The 23,207-nt window shown below is 46.0% G+C and overlaps 1 protein-coding gene across 2 annotated transcripts; it reads left to right on the top strand.

The window, feature by feature from the left end:
• The first annotated feature begins 231 nt into the window (after positions 1-231).
• Positions 232-20,829, top strand: CCT7 (chaperonin containing TCP1 subunit 7). 2 transcript variants are annotated; one of them, XM_066377976.1, is made up of 12 exons: positions 232-388; positions 6,247-6,400; positions 7,014-7,120; positions 10,918-11,043; positions 11,722-11,774; positions 12,943-13,114; positions 16,624-16,788; positions 17,549-17,737; positions 18,346-18,443; positions 18,819-18,951; positions 19,421-19,627; positions 20,455-20,829. In XM_066377976.1, the coding sequence occupies exons 2-12, from the start codon at positions 6,373-6,375 to the stop codon at positions 20,674-20,676; spliced, it is 1,500 nt and encodes a 499-aa protein (XP_066234073.1). In that variant the 5' UTR covers positions 232-388; positions 6,247-6,372; the 3' UTR covers positions 20,677-20,829. The 2 variants fall into 2 exon arrangements, with proteins under 2 accessions (XP_066234073.1, XP_066234072.1); XM_066377975.1 differs by lacking the exon at positions 232-388 and adding an exon at positions 999-1,159.
• The last annotated feature ends 2,378 nt before the right edge of the window (positions 20,830-23,207 follow it).

Raw genomic sequence — 23,207 nt, 5'->3', positions numbered from 1 at the left:
CAGACCCGCTCTTGCTGTTGGTTGGCGAATGGCGAACGAGTCCTATGGCTGATTGGCTGAGGGGCCTGCTCATTTAGCCACACTTTCCACCTCTGCGCCTTAGCCCACTTCCTATTGGTCAAGAGAAGTGGAGCCGAGGGTTGATTGGTCTAAACTCTTAACAATAACTGCCCAGCCACGCCCCAGCATTTCTTAGTTTGGATTGGATTTCCCTGGACCTCGCGGGTGGTTGGGCTGTCGGAGGAAGACTGGAAATTGTAGGTGGGCTCCTGAAAGAACTCGCTTCAGCCACCGAAAGTCTTGGTTATCACTTCTTGTGGTCTTGGCACGATTATGATTTGCCTTATCCCAGCTGAGCTTTCCTCCTCCACGACCCCTCCTTGGAAAGGTATTCGTTTAGCACCCAGGTGATCTCCGGAGACCCCCCCGTTGTGCTCGTTCTCTGCCCAGTTTCGCCAGTGCTTGCGCGTTCCCAATGGTAGAGCTGAAGACGCGTCCAGATGTAGCCCACCCTTGAGGAGGCCCTGACCAGTGCAGAGCCAGAAAGTGGGCATTGATTGGCGCTAGGTACCCACGCCAGCTTTTCTACCACTTACTGTGCAACTGTGACTTTGGCTACCTTTCCTAAACTCTCAGCCTCCGTTTCCTCATCTATAAAATGGGTACGAAACAGTACTAACGTGATAGGGTTGTGGGCATTGAATGAGATCACTGATGTTTTGAGCTTACTTAGCATAAACTTTGCCCCACAGTCAGCGTTCAGTAAATGTTTGCATTTATTTCGTTCCTTCGTCTGGAGTCCGGGGCGTGGAGAGGGGTTATGCAATTAGGGATAGTAGGTATTATGGTCCGAGCAAAGATCCTTCAAGCTCAGAGAAAAAAAAACGAACACGACTAAAATTTGGCGAATCTACGATAGCAAACGCTTCTCCCCAAAGCGCCTTCCGAGGCTCCGCCTCTGGCCCTTTTAGCCACACCTACTCTCTGGTGGCGAACCATAGAGGGGCGGAAGTGGTTCGTCCCCTTCCTCTCCAATCCAGCGGCTGGTCGAACGTTCTGGGGACTTTTTTGGCGCGGGGAATTGTGGGGTTGTTGGGCGGCCCGGACGCGGAGCTAGGAAGAGGAGTTGCGAGCCGCTGAAAAAGCTTCCAAGATGATGGTGAGTGGCGTCTCGCACATACTTCGCTATCCGCCGTCATCCGCTGCCATCTGGCCCGTGGCGGCGACGCCTGTCCTGGACCCGTCCCATAGGGCCCTCCACTGCTTACTATTTCTGTCATCGCTCTGATACTCTGTCTGTGGGCGACCCTGGTCCGCGGTGGCCTGGCTCGGCCCAGGCGCGGAGCAGGGGCCCTTGGCTAGGGCTATGTGGGACTTCAGTGGAGGCTCTAGTCCGGCGGGCTGGGGACTACAAGTCCCAGGGTGCTTCGGGGTAGCGGACCCGCGTCGGGGACCCGATTTTTAGATCCCCCCACAATCGTAATCTCTGTTACACTAGTGCGGGTTGTGCGTGCATAAGCAATCGGTGGCCAGATTTAGGAAGTCTTGGCTGCCCTGGGAAATGCGGGTGTAAAAAAGTGTGCTTCCTAGAATAGATAGAGCTCAAAGTCTCAATTTTGGTCTGTTGATGTACCCCACCCGCCTGTTGCATGTATGGAAACAGACCTCTCTGCTCATGTTTCATTTATTCACTCATTAAATAAACACGTTTAGTGCCTACGGAATGTACCATTCCCCGCTGGTTGTTGGGGTGTAACTCCTCAGCTAGGAGAATGGGCAGGGCAGGAGGAGATATTGCATTAGAGGTGGCCCTCCGGATCTGACATTAGACCAGGCTTTCTGTTTGGCCACCTAACTGTTTCATTTTCTAGATGGGGGGAGGGAGGGAGTGAAGCCTGGAGGCTCCCAGTAGGCCCCCTCCACCCCACTTCCACACAGCGCATTCCTTTTTTCTCCATCTCATAGCTGCAGGTACCTTTCATGGGTCCCAAGCCTCTGTGGTAGCTCTTGAATTGCTGTTGAACAGGTCCAGCTTTTAAAAGGCTGTGTGTTTCTGTTTTTGCTTTGGGTGAGGGTGTATATATTTTTTTATTTTCCAATTACAGTTGATATTCAATGTTATTTTGTATTAGTTTCAGGTGTACAGCATAGGAGTTAAACAGTCCTAGTTACAAAGTGTTCCTCCTGATATTTCCATTACTCACCTGGCACTAAGGAGGGAGATGTTTAAGGGAAAACCCTGACTGAGGTACTGCTTTCTGTGCACTTGTCTGTACACATTCATTTTGGCCTATCTGAATCAGTGCTCTGGGTTGTTGTTTTTTTCCGTGCTTCCTGTAGTTTCTCCCTGTCTTGGTAGATATCAAACTGACACATATGAAGTAATCATTCTACTACCAAATGTCCTGTGAATCCACCTTGTATCCAAAGTAGAAGGAGCCTGGCATTAATCTGTGTGTCTTGTCCCCTTCATACCTCCAGTAACTGCCATTTTTCAGTCCATCTTCAGCATTACTTATTCCTAAAGTCATCTTTATCTTCTGTGCAGAGGCAGCCTAGTAGGACAATGAGAGTTAGGGCTCTGGAGCCATGCTGAATGCCTAGTTTTATAATTCAGCTCTGCCTCTTACTAGGTGTGTGACTTTGAGCATGTTATTAAATTTATGGTCCTTAGTCTGTTATAGGGGGTTATATTAACTGATACATACAAAGTGTCCAGCATGTAGTAAGCACTCAGCAAATGTTGGCTATTTCTCTAGGTAGTGGCTTGTTTTCTTTCCTCCCCATAATCCATCCTCATGCAAAGGCAACCATGAGAGTTTTGGTTGCCTTTCACAGAACTGAGATCAGAACCAAAGTTCTGTCTGGCTATAAAACCCTTCACTAAGGTGCTCCAGACCGCCACAGTTTTTTCCTGAACTGAGCCCGGCTCTGGTTCCCTGCTGTATTGTCTATGTGAATGTGAAATTTCTATCACCAAGAATCTTCCTTGCTGTCATAGAATTAGTTCTTTATATTCTAGAAACCTTCTGTGATTGGAAGAGAGGTAAAAGGGTCCCCTGAAATCTCAGCCTTGTGACTTTGGCACAGTTTGTACAGAATGTATGTCTTTGCCTTTGGTGTTGAGCACTGTAAACCTTGAAATATAAATACCTGTTGTGGTTTTGTAGAACATAATGCTTAATAATGCTTCAGGAACATCATTAAGCTGCAGTTTCCAAACCTTCCGTGATACTTTTGGCAGATGACTGGATTCTGCAATTGTTTCTCTAATTACGCAAAGATGAGTGAAATTAAAAAGTAACTTGGGGACAGAAGTTGGGCTTTCCATAGCAGTGCCTACCCCTGGGCAATTGATAGCAGAGGACTCATCCTGCTTCACCTGGCTTAGCTCAGTCTAACTCCGCTACCTTTCCCTCCCCATAGGCTCTTTACCTGCCATTTCCCAGGGGCCTGCAAAGCATGGGGAACTTGGGAACAGCATGGTCAGCTGCTTCCCAGCCTTTCTTGCTTTGTACTTCATTCTCAGTGAATGCAGTGTTACCATATTAGCAATGCTTTTCCAAAAATAAGCCAGTGCTCTCTCTTCATTGCTTATATCAAGCACTTTCAGGTACATATATTTAACAGTTCAATTTTCAGCATCAAAAGTTGCTGAATATTAATTACTTCATAAGTGGCCAAATCTAGGCACTTTACAAATTGAGATTGTTATAGTCCTTACCTTTGGGAAGTTCATCCTTTAAGAAAGGATAGCAGCCTCACCTGTGGGTGGTGCAGTAGATAAAATGTTGACCTGGAATGCTGAGGTCATAGGTTCAAAACCCAGGCTTGCCCAGTCAAGGCATATGTGAAAAGCACCTATGAGTTAATGTTTCCCTGCTACCCCCCCTTGCTTTCTTCTCCTTCTCTCCCCCTCCTTTCTTCCCTCCTTTCCGTTCTCCCCCTTTCGCCTTTCCCCCCTCTCTAAAATCAATAAATCCTTAAAAATCTAAAAAACTTAAAATAAAAATCTTTTTAAAAAGTGAAATAAAAAAGAAAGGATGGCAGTATAAAAGCTGTGCACAGGAGGAAGTGAAGACAGCGTTATGGGATCCCATGTTCAGGATGCCCCTGTTAGCTGCTGTTGGGAACTCCCTAGGAGATGGGGGCTGTGAAGAATTGCTGGCCTGGTGGTAAGAAAGTGGTGTTGAGAGAAGTGGCCAGTGGCTCTGTAGATGTACAATTTGAAGGGGGAGGTGAGAAAGGTCCACAAAAGTGTTGGATAAGTTAGCCCTTTGGAGGGATAGGAGAATCTGTTGAAGGCAATAGGAAGGAATTTAAGACTCAAGTTGGTTTTTACTTTATTTTTATTTTATTTTATTTTTTGGGGCAGAGACAGAGAGAGTCAGAGAGAGGGACAGACAGGAAGTGAGAGAGACGAGAAACATCAACTCTTTGTTGCAGCTCCGAGTTATTCATTGATTGATTTCTCATATGTGCCTTGACCATGGGGCTACAGCAGACCAAGTGACCCCTTGCTCGAGCCAGCGACCCTGGGCTCAATCTGGTGAGCCTTGCTCAAACCAGATGAGCCCACGCTCAAGCTGGCGACCTTGGGGTCTCGAACCTGGGTCCTCCGCGTCCCAGTCTGACGCTCTATCCACTGCGCCACCATCTGGTCAGGCCGGTTTTTGCTTCAAAGTGAAGACTTCATCTAAACCAGCAACCTCAGCATTCCAGGTCGCCACTTTATCCACTGCGCCACCACAGGTCAGGTAGCACGTATATTATTTCGTTCAAACACACAGTCACAATCACTGGGAAGACTGAGTCTAGTTTATGAGCTCATCTCTGAAGGTTAAAGCTTGAATGCAGAGGCAGAGAACATTGGAGCAAAGGTATTTAAGCAGGCCCTTTAAAATAAGAAAGTACCCCTTCCTGTCTTACATAGTTCCTGCAGCAGGTCTGCAAGTTAAACCTCTATAGGGGCCTGACCAGGCCGTGGTGCAGTGGATAGAGCATTGGACTGGGATGCGGAGGACCCAGGTTCGAGACCTTGTGAGCATGGGCTCATCTGGCTTGAGCAAAAAAAAAAAAAAAAAAAAAAAAGCTCACCAGCTTGGACCCAAGGTCGCTGGCTCGAGCAAGGGGTTACTCCATCTGCTGAAGGCCCACAGTCAAGGCACAAATGAGAAAGCAATCAATGAACAACCAAGGTGTCACAATGAAAAACTGGTGATTGATGCTTCTCATCTCTCTCCATTCCTGTCTGTCTGTCCCTATTTATCCTTCTCTCTGACTCTCTCTCTGTCCCTGAAAAAAACCGCACAAAAAACCTCTATAGGGATAGTGACTGTTTTGGAGGCCGTTGCAAAATAGAAAGATAAACTTTGGGATATCTGATTGGGGATGAGTCACAGGAAGCTTTATGGAGCCAGTATGAGAAATGGAAAAATTGCTGTGTGGATTAGATTTGTTGTCATTTTGTGAGGCAGAACAAAGGTACTGTTTGCTTCTCTGCCTAACTACAGTACTTCCCTACACGCCAGCTAAATATTGGTACAGCTGCCTGCTTGGGCATCTCCAGGACAACACCTGAAGCTATGACACCTTGGGTTTTGCATCAGTGCCCCATCTACTTCTCTAGGATTAAGCTGTAATGTTAATAAGTGGATGTTTTGCTGGAGGGTGAACACTGAGCATGGCCTGCTGCTTCCTCCTGTGCTGTGACCTAATTCTTCAACACGGAATGGGGTCAGAAGTTGAAAAGGCTGTGCTCATTCAGCTGGGCACTGGAGAACATATTACTATTTAATTTGTTCTTTTAAGCAAAATCATTGCTTCTTAAACCATTTTCTAGCATATCTACCAGATATGCTGTGGGTTTTTTTTAAATGATTATTTATTCATTTTAGAGAGGAGAGGGAGAGACAGAGAGATAGAAGTGGGGGAGGAGCTGGAAGCATCAACTCCCATATGTGCCTTGACCAGGCAAGCCCAGGGTTTCGAACCGGTGACCTCAGCATTTCCAGGTCGACACTTTATCCACTGTGCCAGCACAGGTCAGGCCGGATATGCTGTGATTTTAGCAATGTGTTGGAGACAGAGGCTGTTTAAGGAATGGATATGGTGGACAGTGGGGGAATGTGATTTAAAAAGACTTGCAGATATTTATGTTATGGGAGTATTTTTCCTGCCCTTCCGTTTTGAGTCTCATTGTAATAGATGATTTTTTAAAGCAGTTGATTGTTCTTTCTTTTCTAGCCCACACCAGTTATCCTGTTGAAAGAGGGGACTGATAGCTCCCAGGGCATCCCCCAGCTTGTAAGTAACATCAGTGCCTGCCAGGTGATTGCTGAGGCTGTAAGAACTACCCTTGGCCCCCGTGGCATGGACAAGCTCATTGTAGATGGCCGAGGTAAGTCTGCAGGGTTCCTTAGGCCAGTGTGCAGGACAAAAGGCTTCTGGGGTGCATTGGAGTTGGCAGAGGTTGGCATCAGAAAACTCCTTGCTTTTCAGATCTCTAAGGGATTGCTCGCTATGAGTGGCTCCATTTCATATGTGGTTCTGAAAGCTGAGCCCTGTGGGAATACAGGGAAGAAACTGGTCTCAGGAACTGTTGCCTTATAGAGAGATACAGCCTAGAAACATGAAATAGAACCATCTGGCATTTCCTGTGATCACTTCCATTGTATCATGTTGCCAAGACAAAGAGCAAGTTTCCTTTTATGTTTTAGTGTATTAATTGACATGTGAGATACTAGGATATTAACTACGTTAAGAATATCTAAATGTTTACTCTGAATTGTTTTAAAAACATTTTCTATATTCAATTGCAGTGTGCTAAATGCTGCTCAGAGAAAAGTAAAAACTCAATCCTCAGAAGCTTATGATTTTAGGAGGCCTTTTGTGTACAGAACCCTCTATAAAAAGATCAGTTTATTCCTGCTATGATCCCCTCTGCCCCATCCCAGTAAAGGTGCATTAGCTTCAAGTCTTTACGTTTTTACTTTGTATTTTCGCCTTTTAAGGGAAAGCCACAATTTCTAATGATGGGGCCACCATTCTGAAACTCCTTGATGTAATCCATCCTGCAGCAAAGACTTTAGTGGACATTGCCAAATCCCAAGATGCTGAGGTAAGAAAATCAAGCAGATGTGTTCAAATGGAGGTTTAAGCACATGCCTGCTTGCTGCTTCATTCTCTTCTTAAAAGTCTTTGATTATATATCTAAAACTATCATTTCAGAAGTATGTAATACATGCTTGTTTAAGTAATACTACAGTGTGTCCATAAAGTCATGGTGCACTTTTGACCGGTCACAGGAAAGCAACAAAAGACGATAGATATGTGAAATCTGCACCAAATAAAAGGAAAACTCTCCCAGTTTCATACCTATTCAGTGCAGTTCAATGTGGGCTCACACATAGATTTTTTAGGGCTCCTTAGGTAGCTATCCCGTATAGACTCGTCACTGACTGATGGCCTACCAGAACGGGGTTTCTCCACCAAACTGCCAATTTCCTTCAACTGCTTATCCCACTGAGTAATGTTATTCCTATGTGATGGCACTTCATTATAAACGCACCTATATTCACGTTGCACTTTGGTCACAGATTCGAATTTAGCAAGCCACAGAACACACTGACCTTTCCTCTGTACCATCTACATCTCGACTGGCATGGCCGTGGGCTGCTCCGCTGTATACACGGTGTTACGTCATCATCTGTGCATGCGCACATGCTGCCACATCATCCTACAGAAACTGGGTTTTCCTTTTATCTGGTGCAGATTTCACATTTCTATCTGTCTTTTGTTGCTTTCCTATGACCGGTCAGAAGTGCACCATGACTTTACGGACACACTGTACTTAAAATTTGTACCGTTCCACCACTGTAGCAGAGATCTTAGGACTGGGTGCTGTCATTCATATGAGTTCTTAGGTAAATAATTTAAGCTTATAAGATGGAAACTTTTTTTTTCTTATTTTTTATAGAGACAGAGAGTCAGAAAGAGGGACAGATAGGGACAGACAGACAGACAGGAATGGAGAGAGATGAGAAGCATCAATCATTAGTTTTTCGTTGGGACACCTTAGTTGTTCATTTATTGCTTTCTCATATGTGCCTTAACCGTGGGGCTTCAGCAGACAGAGTAACCCCTTGCTCAAGCCAGCGACATTGGGTCCAAGCTGGTGAGCTTTGCTTAAACCAGATGAGCCTACGCTCAAGCTGGTGACCTCGGGGTCTCAAACCTGGGTCCTCCGCATCCCAGTCCAACACTATCCACTGCGCCACCGCTTGGTCAGGCGGGGCTGGAAACTCTTTAAGATTTCCAGTCCCCCATCCCCAAACCCCGCCTTTTTTAATGGTAGTAAAATTTACATAACAAAATTGATTGTTTTAACAGAAATTATTTCTAATGTTGGAGTCTTTATAGTAAATGTAGAGAGAGACAGGTTTGTATTTTAGAAAATTACAGATGTGCCCTGAAGTTATATGGAAAAGTTTATTAGGACCCTATACCCTATAAAACAGAATGGCTGTTCTAAAATTAAAGTGAGAAGAGTCTAGGTTTGACCTGTTAAAGGCTTTTAGCAAGTGAATAATATATTCTGGCCAGGAATTTGGCAGCTTAAACCCTTTGTCACAGTAAACCTTTTCCCTCTTGAGAAGTTTTTACATTACACAATGGATATTAGTAAGTTACAAATAAAATTTTTCCAAATCAGAGATTTTGAGCTCTTACTCTTTCTCCCTCATTAGAAATAATGTTAAATGTCATTATAAAAAATTGCCATGTAGGCCCTGGCCGGTTGGCTCAGTGGTAGAGCGTTGGCCTGGCGTGCAGATGTCCCGGGTTCAATTCCCGGCCAGGGCACACAGGAGAAGCGCCCATCTGCTTCTCTACCCCTCCCCCTCTCCTTCCTCTCTGTCTCTCTCTTCCCCCTCCCGCAGCCGAGGCTCCATTGGAGCAATGATGGCCTGGGCGCTGGGGATGGCTCCTTGGCCTCTGCCCCAGGCGCTAGAGTGGCTCTGGTCACGGAAGAGCGACCCCCGGAGGGGCAGAGCATCACCCCCTGGTGGGCAGAGCGTTGCCCCTGGTGGTTGTGCCAGGTGGATCCCGGTCGGGTGCATGCGGGAGTGTCTGACTGTCTCTCCCCGTTTCCAGCTTCAGAAAAATACAAAAAAAAAAAAAGATGAATAGCCTGACCAGGCAGTGGTGCATTGGATGCATTGGATAGAGTGTCGGACTGGGATGCCGAGGACCCAGGTTTGAAACCATGAGGTTACCAGCTTGAGTGTGAGCTCATCTGGTTTGAGCAAAGCTCACTAGCTTGGACCCAAAGTCGCTGGCTTGAGCAAGGGGTCATTCGGTCTGCTGTAGCCCTGTGGTCGAGGCACATATGAGAAAGCAATCAATGAACAGCTAAGGTGCCTCAATGAAGAATTGATGCTTCTCATCTTTCTCCCATTCTTTCTATCTGTCCCTCTCTCTGTCTCTGTCACAAAAGGAAAAAGAAAGATGAGCAGACTAGTAACGTGCTTATTCCAAATAGTGATTAACATATAAAGGACTTTGCCTGGTCCTGGGAGGTTTGTTTTAGTGGGACTTGACTGTAAAATTTTTTTGCCTGACCAGGAGGTGGCACAGTGGATAGAGTGTTGGACTGGCACGTGGAGGACCCAGGTTCTAGACCCTGAAATCGCTGGCTTGAGCCCAAGGTCTCTAGCTTGAGCAAAGGGTCACTTGGTCTGCTGTAGGGCCCCCCCCCTCCCCCCGTCAAGGCACATATGAGAAAGCAATCAATGAGCAAGCAGTCAACGAACAACTAAGATGCTGCAATGAATAATTGATACTTCATCTCTACCTTCCTTTCTGTCTGTCCCCGTCTATCCCTCTCTGTGACTGTCTCTGTCAAAAAAAAAGTTCTTGTAAACTCCTAAGGGCTTTGTACTCCTTAAAGAATATTTATCTCATGCCTCTTATTACCATGGCTATTTGTTTTTTATTTATGGGGTGACATTGATCTCTAAGAGTACATGATTTTCAGGTAAACATCTCTATAGCATTTGAGCTGTTGATTGTGTTGTGTACCCATCACCCAAAGTCAGATCATTTTCTGTCACCATATATTTATCTCTCTTTACTCCCCTCCCCCCCACCATTCTTCCCCTGGTAACCACTTCACTTTTATCTATGTCTGTGAGTCTCAGTTTTATCACACACCTATGTGTGAAATCACAGTTCTTAGCTTTTATGATTTACTTGTTTCAGTTAGTATGTTCTCAAGGTCCATTCATGTTGTTGAAAATGGCATTATGTCATCGTTTCTTATGGCTGAGTAGTATTCTGTTGTATATATTTACCACATCTTCTGTATCCAGTCCTCTGTCGATGGTCACTTTGGTTGTTTCCATGTCTTAGCCACCATGACTAATGCTGTTACGAACATGTGGGTGCATGTGTCTTTGCATACCAGTGTTTTTGAGTTTTTTTGGGTAGATACCGGTAAAGGAATATGGTAATTCTATTCTTAAGTTTTCTGAGGTATCACATGGTTATTTGTGACATTGTATTATAAATATGACTGGGACTGTTTTATTCATTATAGTGCCTTTTATGTAATAGATAAGTTTGCATATATGGTTTCATATCCCAACAAAATTTAATTGTCCAAATCAGGCTTCTTTGCAGAATGGGCCTGGCTGGGGAATTAATTTTGTAGCACAGGACTATTTGATGGAATGGATACCTGACTTACGGTATCACCTTCCTTCCTTCCACTTGTTGCAAACACCTATGCTTTCATATTAAAACTTCACACCCATTTTAAAAGTGCCATGTTTAAAGGGGTAGGTTGCTGGAAAATGGAGTTTTGGGGCTTTATCCCTGATCAGGAGAAAACATGAATTTCCTGTCATTTTCTTCCAGGTTGGTGATGGCACCACCTCAGTGACCCTGCTGGCTGCGGAGTTTCTGAAGCAGGTGAAACCCTATGTGGAAGAAGGTTTGCACCCACAGATCATCATCCGAGCTTTCCGCACCGCCACCCAGTTGGTATGGGAATCTTGGCTCAGTTGGCCTTGTGCCTGGGCACCTTCATATTTCTATTAGGATGATAACTGTTACTGAGTTGTAGAAAGACTGGGCAGAGTTCCTTGGATATTTTCTGAATTCTCCCTAGGAACCTCAGTTCTGCCATTCTGCAGCTATTTGAGATGTTGCTTTTATGGACTTTTGACCTTCATTCTGTGACCTGTCACAAGTCAGTTCCTCTAGGCCTCACTTTCCCCCTTCATTATCTCTGTTTCAGGGTGGTGAAATTAAAAGGAGATATATGAGAAGCGAGATATATGTACATCTAATTAATATATACAGTGCTAGAAATTTTGCAGATGTTTTTTATAAGCCAGAAGGTTTGGCTTAATCTAGAGTCCTAGCTTGTTTTTATTCATTTGTTATTGTGTGTTACCTGCATAACCAGAGCTAAGTCCTGGACGTATCCTTATGATTCTTCACAATTGTACCTGTTCTACATTTCAGATTATGGGAGTTTCCCAGACTATAGATATTTACATTGTTCTGGACAGCTACCAGACTTAGAAATGTTGCTTCAGCAATAGAGTAGAAATGCTTAAGATTTGAAATAAACAGATGAGAGACTTGTAAGAGAGGTTGAGATCCACTTCACCAGTTGGTAGGGTGAGAGACTCACTCAGCTTCTGTTCTTTACAGGCAGTCAACAAGATCAAAGAGATTGCTGTGACTGTGAAGAAGGAAGATAAAGTGTAAGTTATGGGGCTTTGTCAGAAGCTTGACTTCCTGTAGCCAAATTGGGTGCAGAAGCATGTTGTAATCCCTATTATGTGCCTGGGACTGTTTGGCTTGCTAGACCAGGGGTCGGGAACCTTTTTGGTTGAGAGAGCCATGAACGCCACATATTTTAAAATGTAATTCCAAGAGAGCCATACAACGACCCATGTACATTAAGCATTATCCAATAAAAATTTGGTGTTATCCCGGAGGACAGCTGTGATTGGCTCCAGCAATCCGCAACCATGAACATGAGCAGTAGGAAATGAATGGATTGTAATACATGAGAATGTTTTATATTTTTAACATTATTTTTTTTATTAAAGATTTGTCTGCGAGCCAGATGCAGCCATCAAAAGAGCCACATCTGGCTCATGAGCCATAGGTTCCCGACCCCTGTGCTAGAAGACCCTTGACTGTGCCCCAGTCCACGCTGCACAAAAGAGGCTGGTAGACTGCAGTTTAAAAGCTGTCATATATGTGGTCATTGGCTGCAGTCACCATCTGTCACTGATAATAATGCCTTAATGATACAGAAGAAATTGATGAGGTGGAGCTCCAGTGGCGCAATCGGTTAGCGCGCAGTGCTTATACAGAAATTGATGAGGGCTGAATTTAGAAGCTAGAATGGAAATCACCTCCACACTGCAGTAGAATCAGACAAGAGGGGCTTTTTTTTTTTTTTTTTTTTTTTTTATTTTTTATTTTTTTTCATTTTTCTGAAGCTGGAAACAGGGAGAGACAGTCAGACAGACTCCCGCATGCGCCCGACCGGGATCCACCCGGCACGCCCACCAGGGGCGACGCTCTGCCCACCAGGGGGCGATGCTCTGCCCATCCTGGGCGTCGCCATGTTGCGACCAGAGCCACTCCAGCGCCTGAGGCAGAGGCCACAGAGCCATCCCCAGCGCCCGGGCCATCTTTGCTCCAATGGAGCCTTGGCTGCGGGAGGGGAAGAGAGAGACAGGGAGGAAAGCGCGGCGGAGGGGTGGAGAAGCAAATGGGCGCTTCTCCTGTGTGCCCTGGCCAGGAATCGAACCCGGGTCCTCCGCACGCTAGGCCGACGCTCTACCGCTGAGCCAACCGGCCAGGGCAAGAGGGGCTTTTTAAGAGCTGATGCAGGCTCCTACCCTTGTGTCCCAGGGAGCAGAGGAAGTTGCTGGAGAAGTGTGCCATGACCGCTCTGAGCTCCAAACTGATCTCCCAGCAGAAGGCCTTCTTCGCTAAGATGGTGGTGGATGCGGTAATGATGCTTGATGATTTGCTGCAGCTTAAAATGATTGGAATCAAGAAGGTACAAGGTGGAGCCCTGGAGGTAAGCCTGCTGCAGCTTCTCTAGGAAGCTCCTGCTCTCACATTGATCTGTCAGCTTGGAATCAGAGGAGAGCACACATTACAGGGTAGAGGAACACATGTAGGACTGGAAGTCACGCTTGGGCTGTATTCTCCACACAGCCACGATTGGCTGTGACTGTAGGTCCATTGAGTAACCTGTGTGGACCTATATTTACTTGTCAGCAGAGTGAAAAGTGAAGTGGCTGTTTTTCATATCTCAGTGTTGATGTGGGAGGGACCACAGCTAGCTCTGATAAATTATCTCTGACCCTCTCCATTAATGAATCTGAGGAGTACTTCTAGTCCATTCTTCTCCAAAAGTGTTACACACTCCCTTCTTTATTCATTTATTTTGAGTAGATGATACATAGTTCAAACTGTATTAAAGGACCTAAAGGAAAAAAATAAATGTCCCCTATGCCACTTCTGCCCAAGTCGACCACTATAAAGTGTGTGTCCATTGAGAATGATCTGTGTTTCTATAAACATATGTAAATACTGCTTTCTTAAACACAAGTGCTTGCTTATAATATATAGTTTTTTGTCACTTGTTTTTGTTCATTTAACAACATACTTTAGAACAGTGGTAGTCAACCTGGTCCCTACTGCCTACTAGTGGGTGTTCCAGCTTTCATGGTGGGCAGTAGCAGAGCAACCAAAGTATAAATAAAAAGATAGGTTTAACTATAGTAAATTGTTTTACAAAGATTTATTCTACTAAACTTAGCGAAAATCCAACATAAAGTACTTGGTAAGTAATTATTATTATATGCTTTAACTTGCTGTAACTCTGCTTTATAAATTTTATAAAGTACAGTTACTTCCCTACTTTATAAATCACCATTACTATGGAACCGGTGGGTGGTTAGAAAATTTTACTACTAACAGAAATACAAAAGTGGGCGGTAGGTATAGAAAGGTTGACTACCCTTGCTTTAGAATATGATCCATATTACTTGTAGCTCTTAATTCAGTGCTGCCCAGTTAAACCTCCTGTGATGATACGGTTAAATATCTGCACTGTCCAGTATGATGGCCATTAGCCTGGTGTGACTACTGAGCACATGAAATGCAGCCAATACAACTGAGGAACTGAATTTTGTATTTAATTCCATTTATTTAAATTTAATAAGCAACACGTGGCTCATGTCTGCAATATCTCACGCATAGCTGTAGCTCATTTTTTCTCCACACAGTAGTATCTGTCTGGAAACATTCTTCGATGCTGGTGTCTCCGTGCTGCTTTGGACCTTGTCCAGTCTCTGGCCTGCCCTACTTCTTACTAGACTCTTCCTTTGTGACTTCAGCCTGAAGTGATTTGGGCAGGGCAAGACCTGCTTGACATATTATAGCCTGGCCCTTCCCTTTTTATCTTTGACATTTACCCTTCCAAATTGCACTCCCACTCTGTTCTCCTCCCACTCTTGTCACGGCACATGTCAGTGGGCTGAGGGTCTCTCTGTGTCATAAAGCTGTGAGGACTCTGGAAGTCAGCTGAGCCATGTCTGTTGTTGGCTGCAAGGACTGCTCATTTTCCAACCCATTCTCTTCATTGTGGCTTGATGACTTTGCTAACAATCATTTCATCATCTCCTTGGCCTTCCTACTTCTGTAAACCCTTGAGATTAGACTGGCATCCACTAAACTCTAAACTAGACATCAGAACTAATAATGTGACCTTTGGGAGAAAGCCAAGAGCTTTAAGTCACACCTGTGTTTTCCTTAGACTTTCCTACATTCCTTAAATGCATGTAAACACTAACAAAACCTCACATAAACAATTCAGTGAATGATGGTAGTAATTGTTTACTTAGTCTCAAGATTAAACTGATCTTACCTTTATCTTCAGCCTTCTCTCCTGTGAGCCTCATGCTCCTATATCTAACTGCTGCTGAGCCCATTATCTTATCCTCCAAACCCATTGCATTTTCTGTGTTCCTTGACGTAGTTGGTATTACCGCCGTATTCAATCATGCAAGCCAGAAATCGGGTCATCCTTGAAAACCTTTACATCTCCTCACAACCTGTCAACCATTGTCTTATTTTTAACTACCAATTTACTATTTAGTTTTTTTTGTCAATTAATTTGAAAGAGAGAGAGACATCAACCTGTTCCTATATGTGCCCTGATTGGGGATCAAACCCACAACCTTTGCATATCAGGATGATGCTTTAATTAAGCTATCCAGCCAGGGCTATTTACTTTTTTAATTTGTGTCTTTTACTATTCCCATGACAACAGTAACCACCCTTCCTCTAGTCTTGTATCCCCTAAATCCATTCTACTTTCTATGGTAGGGTGAAGTTCCCCAGTTTATTACCTTATGTGTAAAACCTTTTGGGTTTCTACATTCACTACAGGAGAAGAGCCAGGCCTTAGCTGAGCTAGTAAGATTCTCCTAAACCAGTCCCTGATTTCTGCTTTATATTCCAGAGACTGCAAATGCCTTATTATTCCCCAGTTCCACCACACTGTCTCTGCCTCTTGGCAACACCTCTTTCTTCCTTTTTTTGTATTTGACTAATTTCTGCTCAGTCATCTTGACTCAGCTAAGGCTTCACTCCCTTTAGGAGACTGTAGATTTGAAGTTTGCAGGAATCTGTTCACTGATAGGCTGCTGTATTATAGATCAGGACTGTAGATTAGCACTGGCAGAGGACATTCAGGTCATTGAACTTAATACTCCTTTTTATGGAGTAGGTAGGTCATTTAGTAAAAAAGATTTGAGATATGAATCTAAGTCTTCTTATAGTGCTAATGTCAGTCCCATGTGCTTTCTGTTATGCCTTGCTATTAAATCCAGCCCATAGGAAGCTATGTTACTGAGCAAGAGGTAGGAGTTCACATTTTAAGGGATTGAGATGTGGGAAGCCACAGTACTAGCCTGAGAACTGTGCAGGAAATTTTTGACCTTTATGATCTTTTGGTTTCATCTGAGAAGAGAAAGCATCAAGGCTGCAGCAAACACGTCAGAGAGAGAGAAAAAGAGAGTGTGTGTGTGTACATACACATATATACGTGTATGTGTATATATATGCAGTGCAGGTAGGGAGGACTATGTGTAGGTGTATGCAGTAGAAGACTCAGGTTAGGAGTTGGGATCAGAGGGGAAAGCATTGGACAGCCTTTGCCTTATTCATAAATGCCTGTCTCATTTGCTGTCACTGTAGGTAAATACTTAAAGCCGTATCCTTTGGCACCTGCATTGGAGGCCAGTCTTAGAAGAAAGCTTAAACGGGCCTTTACCATGCCCAGCCTCTGCAAACTGAATGATTTTCCTTCATACTAGAGAGATAACCAGAATATGTTTTGTATTTTTCCCCTTTTATGATAATAGAAAGGTTTTGTTGCAACAGTGAAATAATGACACGGTTAACTCTTAGGTTCACAGGAATGGATGTGCATTAGTCCAACACACCACTGGCTTGATTTCACTTCATTCCAGTAGTGAACTGTTGAACTGTTCATTTTTGTTTTTTTTTAAACAGGACTCCCAGCTGGTAGCTGGTGTTGCATTCAAGAAGACTTTCTCTTACGCTGGGTTTGAAATGCAACCCAAAAAGTACCATAATCCAAAGATTGCCCTCTTAAATGTTGAGCTGGAACTGAAAGCTGAGAAGGATAATGCTGAAATCAGAGTCCACACAGTTGAGGTATGCCTGCTCCCTGGAAGTGGCGTGGAAATGAGCAGCTCTCAAAATCTTGAGTCTTGTGGTTGTCTCGGGTCCAGCTCTGTGGGTCCCATTATCCCCCTGTCCCCTAAATATTGATGTCTAAATACTGAACCCCTTCTTTCCTTGCTCTTCCCTGAGTGACCTGGACTTGAAAGGATTTGGATAGGACAGACCTACTGAAACGTTTTCCTCTGGCCCCAGAAAGGGGCTGGCCAGGGCTCTCTAGCTACATGGCGAGCGAGCCTGGTATTTTGATTCCTTTGGTTTGGGCAGATGTGGGCTCTTCCCATTTGAGACTGGGTCCTATGCTGCAGAGACAGGTGTACTCCCATCATTGATATAACCAAGGCTATCTCTGGAGGTAGCAGTGTCACCCAGCTGTAAACAGGTACTCTTAGGAAATTCTTCCCCAATGCAGAAGGGGTATTGATGTTGGAAGTTCCATGGGTGAGTACTTTGGAGGCGGTTAGAATTAATCCAAACTAAACTGTTTTTCACACCTTGTCAATGCCAGCTTTTAATCCTGGGGTTACTTTCTGCTTTCATGTTTGGAAGTTTTAGGGGGTTCCTCAGTTATCTTACAGGGTCCTTGTTTATTTGGACTGAGGAGAGGCTCTTGTTTGCCCCTGTTGACTCCCAAATAAATTGGCATACTTTTATCGTGGGAGGTATATTTTAGCTCGCCATATATGCTGACCTCCACTCCAAAGCATCCTCATCCTTTTCTGGGTCTCCTCAGGATTATCAGGCAATTGTTGATGCGGAGTGGAACATTCTGTATGACAAGTTAGAAAAGATTCATCATTCTGGAGCCAAAGTCGTCTTGTCCAAACTCCCCATTGGGGATGTGGCCACCCAGTACTTTGCTGACAGGGACATGTTCTGTGCCGGCCGAGTGCCGGAAGAGGATCTGAAGAGGACGATGATGGTAACTGAGTTTTCACAGGCTGCTACTTGGCCTTTGTGGCCCTGGCAGGGGTGGGGGATTATTTACCTCTGGCAGACAGGAGTGCACTGTCAGGGTGGCATGTGACTCTAGGCCTGTCTTAACCCTTTTTGCCTTGAAGCACTTCATTCCAGTGTGCATGTACTCATGTACAAAAATTAGTCTCACCAGAACGAGTTAGGAAATCTGATTTTAGAGAAAACCCAGCAGTAATGCTGTGACTAGCTGAATGCACCCAAGTATTGATGCTTCCGGCCAGTATCTCACCAGACGCCCAATCCTGACTTATTGGCTGGGCCTAGGGCACGCTGGTTTGGGGGACGGGTGTTGGGTAAACCAAAGAGTCCCCATCCATCTCTTTTCAACTAGGTGGTTTGCCCTTCATATGTCTTAGTTTTATTTTGTTTTCTTCTTTCAGAGGAGTAAAAGTCAACTAGAGGCCAAGGGTGAGGATGGGTTGGCCAGTGCAGAGGGCTCTGGGTCACCAGCAGAATCCAGCATGGGAACAGGCTCTGAGGCTAGGTGGCGGGAAGCTTGCTGGCCTCAGTGAGCCTTCACTGCTGGATGTTCTTGCCTTCTTTGCTCCTCAGGCCTGTGGAGGCTCCATTCAGACCAGTGTGAATGCACTGTCAGCAGATGTGCTGGGCCACTGCCAGGTCTTCGAAGAAACCCAGATTGGAGGCGAGAGGTGAGCTGCACGCCTGGGCTGCATCTTGGCGGAGCTCAGGAGACTTGCCTGCATCTGGCTTCCTGCCATTCTTGGAGTGTGCTATACAGCACGTGCTACTCTCTTTTGAAGTCTTGCCTCTTGGGGCATAAATAGCTCAGATATAATGGTATTTTGGAAGGGAAGATCACACTGGGCCTAAAGTTTGACTCCATAATCTTTTATGTCCCAGTGGTATAGCCCCAGACCTTCCTAAGAAAGTATGTTTAAGGGTGGGATTGGGGAAACTTAGTGAAAAACAGAAGAGCAACTGCTGAGTGTTGGGAAGACTGGTGAGGTCAGAACACAGCAGCATGGCAACAAGAGGTCACAGATTTGATTTGACCTTGGATGTAGGTACAACTTCTTCACCGGCTGCCCCAAGGCAAAGACTTGCACCATCATCCTCCGCGGGGGCGCTGAGCAGTTTATGGAGGAAACAGAGCGGTCCCTGCACGATGCCATCATGATTGTCAGAAGGGCCATCAAGGTACTGGACTGGTGGCTTCCTGTCTGCACAGCCCTTTCTCCCTTCCAAGCTAATGAGACTGGATTTGTGTGTTGATTCCTTCCCTGAGTGGCATTCAGGCCTTGATTTGCCTCACAAATCATAGAGAAACAGCCTCAGTCTCTCACATAAGTCATGCTGCCTTAACGGCCAAGACTTGTTCTTATGAGCTAACTGTGGAGCTGAGGTAGTCAGCCATCCCCAGGGTGTGCCAGTGTCCTCAAGGTACAGATGACCTTGAAGATGGTCAGAAACCATGAAGTTCAGTAGGTTGAAGCTGGGATGTGCTAGACAAGGTCCATGTTTAGGCTTCCTGGAGTTTGGGATGAGGGAAACTATGAGGAACCATTCTATGAGTTGGGGACCTACTGGCTAAGTGGCCCAATTTTTCTGTGGCTGGAGCTTGGGCCAGGGGGTTGCTTGTATTGAGAGATGAGTTTGGTCCCTACAGAACGATTCCGTGGTGGCTGGTGGCGGGGCCATTGAGATGGAGCTCTCCAAGTACCTGCGGGATTACTCAAGGACCATTCCTGGAAAACAGCAGCTGTTGATTGGGGCATACGCCAAGGCCTTGGAGATTATCCCACGCCAGCTGTGTGACAATGCTGGCTTTGATGCCACAAACATCCTCAACAAGCTGCGGGCTCGGCATGCCCAGGTGGGTGCTGCCTTTCCTTCGGGTCCGGGGGTCGGAGGGGATGGGGCTAGATTCTGAGTGTGCTGTGAACATGGAAACTGTGTGCTCAGCTCAGATAATGATGCAGGAACTAAACTCAGTACCAACTAATTGTGCCTCCTTTGAGTGCAGAGGCAAAGCCACAGTGCCAGGACTGGGGGTCCCAGGGTTTCTTCAGTGCTTCTACCAAGGGTGTGATCACTCCTCACAGGGCAGTAAGAGGAACTCGAGGAGCCCTGTGGCCCCTGCCTGGAAGCACTGACTGGTGACACATTCCCAAGCCTGGCTGACACTCAGACCAGCCATGGTGCTATCACCTCCAAGTTGTCACCTCATTGAGAACTTTGTTATTTAGCAAATGTTTAAGTGCTGGGCACTCTGACACAGCAGTACTCTATGAGTGACCTTGCTTCTGACTTGTGTTACACAAGTCACTTCACCTGTGTCTCAGTTCCTCATATAATGAGGACTAATGGAAGCAGCGAAGTAACACAGTGAGATAAGGGATTGCACAATGTTCTCTTGAGAAATGTGGTTTGATATGTTTTAAGGTGACCTGAGGTGAGGTTTCCCCAAAACAGCAGCTTGCCAGGAAGAGGGCCATCTCCAAGGTTTGAAGGGGGTGGTTGTCAGGAGCAGGACTTCCAGGTTCCTGTTGTGATACCACAGGCTGGTGCCATTTTCCTCATAGCAGTGCTGACATGTTCAGAGAGCCGGGGTTGCTAACACGCCAAGTGTCTGGGACAGAGGGTGGGTAGAAAATGTGAAAGCAGTTCCATGTTACCTCCTCTCTTGTCCTGATCTTTCAGGGGGGCGTGTGGTACGGGGTAGACGTCAACAACGAGGACATTGCTGACAACTTTGAGGCCTTTGTATGGGAGCCAGCTATGGTGCGGATCAATGCCCTGACTGCAGCCTCAGAGGCCGCATGCCTTATTGTGTCCGTAGATGAAACCATCAAGAACCCTCGTTCCACAGTGGATGCACCCCCGGCTGCTGGCCGGGGCCGAGGTCGCGGCCGCCTCCATTGAGAGGTAGCCCGCCCTCCCAGGTGACTGGCAGGCTGGTAGCAGGGCGCGCTCACTCTCATCTCGGTCTGGAATTGCTTAATTACAAGGAATGAGTGGTGATAGGCCCACTCTGTTCTAACTGCAGGTTATTTAAATAAACTTTAAGACTGCAAATTATTGTGGGGCAGGAGTTTTACTTATAAATATGTTGACTACAGCTCAGGATTTAGAAAAATTGTCTTCCCTCCTTTGAGCTGTCTTCAGCGGCTCTGGTTAAGACAGAGTGCCTGCAGGGAGCTCCACCTGAGTGGCCCCTGTCCCGAAGTTTCACTTTGGTATCTTAGTCCCAGAAGTGGCTGGGAAATGTGGAGTCGCTTCCTTTTCTGAATTTATCTCAGCCCTGGCCTAGCCGGACCTTGCTTCCAGAGTTCTTCTGGATATGAGTAAATGTGTTAACCTGACCTTGTCTGCCCCTTCTACCTCTATATTCTTTTGGTTCAGTCTTTTGGCGTCTCTTAGTCAAGGTCCTGAGGTGGAGGGCTCCTGAAGGAACGTTTTAGGTCATTTACTTTTTAAACCATAGTGACTTTTTTTTAAAAGACTTTATTTATTCCATTCTTTTTCAGAGAGGAGAGAGAGAAAGAGACAGAAAGAGGAAGAGAGAGAGAGAGAAAAGGGGGAGGAGCAGGAAGCATCAACTCCCATATGTGCCTTGACCAGGCAAGTCCAGGGTTTCAAACCAGTGACCTCAGTGTTCCAGGTCGATGCTTTATCCCACTGCGCCACCCAGGCCAGGCTGTGGTGACTTCTTAGAAGTCCATGAGGACATGGCTGAAGGAACACCCACCTGGTCTCATTTTGCTCACTTCTTACCAGTGCAAGTTTGGATTGGCCAGCACATATTAGCTGGAAATCAGTGTCTGCCTCTTGTGGTACTAGTTCTGAGAGCTGGCCTGCAGCTAGCTGTCACTGGTCATTGTTGAAACTAGAGGTAAATAATAGGTCATATTGAGCCACTGCAACTTTTGCTGGATACTGGGAAGTGATCTCCTCCCTCCACCCACCGTTTGGGTAGTGTGTGTGTGTGTGTGTGTGTGTGTGTGTGTGTGAGAGTCCAGCCACTCCTGGGTGTGTGTGTGCATGGTGTGTGTGTTGTGTGTGTGTGTGTGAGTCCAGCCACTTCTGGACTCAAAAGTGTGTGTGTGTGTGTGTGTGTGTGTGTGTGTGAGTCCAGCCACTTCTGGACTCAAAAGTGTGTGTGTGTGTGTGTGTTTTGTATGTGTTTGAGTCCAGCCACTCCTGGACTCAAAAGTGGAATGGGGTAAGGTGCAGGTCTAGATTTTGGAATCCAGCATAACTCCTCTAACTTGATAGCCTTTGGGTAAACTAATTTTTCTGCATCTCAGCTATAATAAACATAACAGCTGGCTCAGAGTTGTGGGAATAAATGCTCATCTACTTGTTTGATACTAGAACCACACACAGTTTAGCTTAAACACCAGTTTGTTTTTCTCATTTTTAGTATTTTAAGACCCGAGTAACCAAATCAGTGGGGCCTCATTTGATAAAATAAGGAAGTTGAAGCCAGACTATGTTGGGCAACATGGTCTCTCCTAGGCTAAAACCTGATTGGTTAGCTAGAGCCTCCGGAGGCAGCAGCCAAGCCAGTGAGGGCCTGCCTGCTGCTCCTGCTGTACTTTTGCTGTGGTTGCCCTTACAGGTGGTTTCTCCTGGCTCAGACATGGCATCCCAGACCCTGAAAGGGAGTGAGCTGTGGCAGGGCACTAACCAGCATGGCCTTCCTCCAGTGACATCTGCAGCCCAGAGACAGGTTTTCTAATGCTTTGGTAGCCCTGGTGCCAATCAGGTCCTCCACCTCCTTCAGCTGCAGAGGGCTTGGCAACACAGACCCAAGATGTAGCTACCTACCATTTATTTCCCCGAGGCACATACTCCAGTTTCACCACTTTTTATTGGATACAAAGCCATAAATTCTCTGATGCCCATGTGAGTCCTTTTACATACATACTCAGGTACATTCAGCAAAGGGCACCAATGGGTGGCAAGGAACAAAGTGCTGGGATGGTGATGCCTGGGTGGGAAAGAAATGGGGCTAGTGGAGGCCCCCTGGGGGCTGGAGGTACAGGCACCACTTGAGAAAACAAAACCAAAAAACGCGCTCCACCCCTCTGCCTGATGTGCTTGGGGTGGGGGAAGCGATCCTCACAGCAGGCCCATTGCAGCCTGGCTGTGCAGGGAAGGCAGGGCCTGGGGGTCTGTGTGGAGGTCCCCACCAGCAGTGGCCAGCCTAGGTCACCCCGAGCCTCTGAATGCATAACCCCTGCCCATGCAGAGTTAAGGCTGGGAAGCCCAAGGCTAAGCCTCCCTGGGACCATGCCAGTGATGACAGGTAGAAGCTTGGACTCATGGTGGGGAAGCCTGCCTGATTGTCAGGGCAGTCTTGGGACTGGCCAGGTTCCCAAGGGTTTGGGGAGGGAGTAGGAGCTGGCTGCCTTACTTGGCCCTGGTATCTTTTTTCTTCACCCAATCCT

The sequence above is a fragment of the Saccopteryx leptura genome, chromosome 3 (assembly GCF_036850995.1).
Source record: "Saccopteryx leptura isolate mSacLep1 chromosome 3, mSacLep1_pri_phased_curated, whole genome shotgun sequence".
Classification (NCBI taxonomy): domain Eukaryota; kingdom Metazoa; phylum Chordata; class Mammalia; order Chiroptera; family Emballonuridae; genus Saccopteryx; species Saccopteryx leptura.
This window is presented reverse-complemented; position numbering and strand designations above follow the sequence as displayed.

Excerpts from the sequence above, each read along its gene's own strand:
- CCT7 (XM_066377975.1), top strand. Across the intron at positions 7,121-10,917 it reads CCAAATCCCAAGATGCTGAG|GTTGGTGATGGCACCACCTC; the intron begins GTAAGAAAATCA and ends ATTTTCTTCCAG. Across the intron at positions 19,628-20,454 it reads TGCGGGCTCGGCATGCCCAG|GGGGGCGTGTGGTACGGGGT; the intron begins GTGGGTGCTGCC and ends CTGATCTTTCAG.